Source organism: Octopus bimaculoides, chromosome 22 (assembly GCF_001194135.2).
Source record: "Octopus bimaculoides isolate UCB-OBI-ISO-001 chromosome 22, ASM119413v2, whole genome shotgun sequence".
Taxonomy (NCBI): Eukaryota; Metazoa; Mollusca; class Cephalopoda; order Octopoda; family Octopodidae; genus Octopus; species Octopus bimaculoides.
Window position 1 is genome coordinate 17,476,568 of NC_069002.1, and position 3,561 is coordinate 17,480,128.

The 3,561-nt window shown below is 35.9% G+C and overlaps 1 protein-coding gene across 1 annotated transcript in view; it reads right to left on the bottom strand.

Annotated features, from left to right (window-relative positions):
* The window catches only part of LOC106874286 (toll-interacting protein), a 271,164-nt gene that overhangs the window by 7,928 nt on the left and 259,675 nt on the right, over window positions 1–3,561 (bottom strand). The window contains exon 5 of the mRNA XM_014921961.2: window positions 2,599–2,704. Coding sequence (XP_014777447.2) covers window positions 2,599–2,704 — 106 coding nt within the window. The remainder of the gene's footprint in view (window positions 1–2,598; window positions 2,705–3,561) is intronic.

Here is a 3,561-nt window from a genome sequence, read left to right on the forward strand (position 1 = left end):
ATTACTACAGATTCTAGTACAAAGCTCTCTAAAAAAACTCAAAAGTTTCTCTGCTATAATATACAGAGTAATATGTGGTTGTTTAATAGCATGTAATACTGTAATTAATTTTCTAGTGAAATAACAGATCATTATTTAATTAGTGCCAAGAGGGAAAAACTGATACCCAAAACAGGACTAACTTCTTAAGCTCCAATATCTAAAGTGCAACTTATGTCCTTAATTGTAGAACATGAATGAATACATCAGCCTATAAAGGGGTATGTCATTATCTCCTAACTAAAACTGATAGGGTAAAACTACATTTGAAATTAGTACCTGGAATATAATTAAATATCACGTTTTTTTCATTTTTTTTCTGCCAGTGTTATCTCCCTACAAATTCAAAGTAGTGTTGTGATGGTGAGAATTTAGATGTTTAATCAACTGAATTACCTACCATTGTAAGTAAGATCTGGCATGATACAGTACAGGAAAAGGCTGTACCATTTTAATTACAGCTACAATACTCCCAATCGGTTTCTGCACAGTTTCTAACAGTGGATGTATCAACCCAAGGCTATAGAAAATGACAATTTGCCTAAGATATCATGCCTCCCAAACCATCTGCTTCTAGTATGGCTAGATTTACTTATCCATCTGGCTAGTTTATGTCATGATCCAAGGTGGAGCACACAACATATACACTCAAACTGCTAAAAAATAACAGCTAAATCTCTCTCAAATAACATCTCCTGTCTTACAAACAAGGAAGAACACAGTTGTATAATGTAGACCTATACCTGACGGAAAACCAAGATGTTGAGCAGGATAAGGAATTTGATAGTAGGTCTGCTCGATCGGAGACACTGACCTAGGTTTTAAACAACAAAAACTAGTCAATCTTTTCTTGAGAGAGGTGGTGCCATGACTACGACCTTGTATAAATTGTTTCCTGCCTGGAACACGAAATAAAAACAGAAGCAAACTGAGGGTTAGTCCAGAAGTGAGTGTACATGGTCAGTGAAGCAGATATGACACTGTATTTAAAATAATAATGAGCTTATTTTACACAGTGCTCAACTGCACTACAACTTACTGCAAAAGGGTGGAAAAGGGGACAGAAAACAGCCATAGGATAAAGAAAGATAGCAGAAAAGGAGTTAGAAGTAATTCCATTCACTGCACCCAGTGTAAGCTACGGACATATAAGAGGCATAATAGAATCACAGGTAGATTAACAGATAAAGTCGTCTTTGTATGTGACAGATGTGCAGGAACAATAAGCACTAAGGACACACATGAGCTAGACTCTTTCAAATACCCAGGAGGCTCTCTTGAGGTCGTGGATAGTTTCTGTTACTTAGGTGACCAAATTAGCTCCCGTGTGTCTAACTTTACCTGCCACTTGGGCTCCCGAGCAAAAAAATAAACAGTTGCATATACAGCTCAAGAGTAATAATCAGAATTGGCTGCATCTTCTTTTTCTATGTGTCTTGTTCATTTCTGCTTAATCAGGAATCCAGCAGAGATGAGACTTAAGTTATTCCTGCTATAGTGGGAACATGGTATTGAAGGGTTAACAGAAAGAAGGGCAGTGGTATGGTAACAAAAGATATGGTACAAATATATGATAACAAAAGGGTTTTATAGTCATGTGCTACACATGTTGGTTTGTTAGTCTTTCATCCTTGCTCATAGTTAGGCAACTACCAACCAATCACATATTTTGAAATTAATATGGGTGAAGACTTATGACAATGTTAGAAATAAGGGCACTTTTATGCAGTTGCTTAACCTGTCCTGCTAGAAATATCAGCCAAATCTCTCTCAAAATCAACATACCATCTTCAAAAAGATGAACAATATAGGATGGTTAGAGTTGGAATACTTCCTGTCATAAATAGGCCTGCTCAATCAAAGGCAACTGTGGGCTAAATAATAATAATAAAGAGAACATTAAATTGAGAAATTTGGTTTCTCTAATGCCAAAGAGAATCTCTTCTGGTATCTAGAATTGAAGATAAGTAGAAAAAGAGGGACTCTATAAATCTTTGCTCATATCATTAATATCAGTGCAAAGGTGTAAACTCGGTTAATGAAATTTGAATAAGTCACACATAAGACACAGAACAAACATTTTGATCCCCGTAGTACTTATTTACAATATGAAGGATATTTAGTTTGTGAAACAGACAGAAAGTAAAACAGAGTGAGAGTGAAGATACCTTGAAAAATAAGGGAGAGTAGAGTAAGAATGAATATGACAATGGAGAAAGGTAGCAATGGAGAGAAAGTGAGAAAGAAAGAGAGAAAATGGAAGAGTGCAAAGGGGAAAAGCAGGAGTTAGTGATGGAAAGTTAATGTAAGGGAAAGAGGCAAAGGGGAGGATGAGAGGAAAGGAGAAAGAAGCAGAAGCTAGATGGAGAGAGATAAAGGAAGAACTAAACTTGAAAAACTACTGCTAGAGTACTAGGGCTAAAATTGTAGAAGAATTGTGTAGGTTAGTGTGTAGAGAGACAAAAATGTAGAGAGATGGAATGCTAAAATAGAAGAACAGTTCAAGAGTAACAATTGCAGGCAATGAATAGACTCTACTACTACTGCTTCTGTACTTACCTACAGGCTGCATGGGAGCGTAAAACATTCCAGGGCTGACAACTTGTGGGATTACCATAGTTTGTTGGGGACAAATAAAGCTTCCCATTGTAAGGTTTTGGACAGGCTGTGAATGGAAGAAGAAATTAGAAGAGATTTATCAATGGTGTTCACACATAGTCACTGTCTGTGTCAAGGAGGAGGAAGTGTATAATTCTTTATATTCTTTCATAGGAGTTGATGCTACTGCAGGGCAGCAGATACAACAACTCAGTGGAACAACATATCAATTGAATTTATTCTACCATCTTTCATCATTTATATTTCGATCTAAACACACACATATACATACAAACATACATACAAACCTATATATATCTTCAGTGGATCACATATAAGTAACAGAAGCACATTCTAAAGGATAGAGCAGTAATGTATTTACATGCAATTAAATATATATCCAGTCATAGAGTGACCAATCATCTCACATCCCCAAAGCGATTAGTTTTATAGACAATTTGCCAGACTCTAATGCAGTCTCTCTGGAGGCTTTTCCTATACTTTTCCAGGTTTATAATCTTAAGAATATTACTTTCCATGCTTGCATTTCTCCATGTAATCCATGATTTTTCCAGACATTGCTGTTATAAGATAATTAATAATGCATCAATTAATAATTTAGGATTTTACCTTATAAAATACTGGGTAGGGGGATACATTGGCTGCTATTTTTAGCATGTCAAACGACAAGGTAGAGGCTCTTTCATTGGTTTGATTGCGTGATGAGATTTTTTTACACATATATCCATATATATATATATATATATAAAAGGCAAGATGTGTGTGTGTGTACGAGAATGTAATTTATGCACGTCCACAAATTAGCACACATATTGCTCCAATTTTAGGAGGACATTTGTCATGAACCTACTTGCATTTTCATCAACTTTTTCTCTCAGAGGCACCCGCGTATAGCTGTAAAAA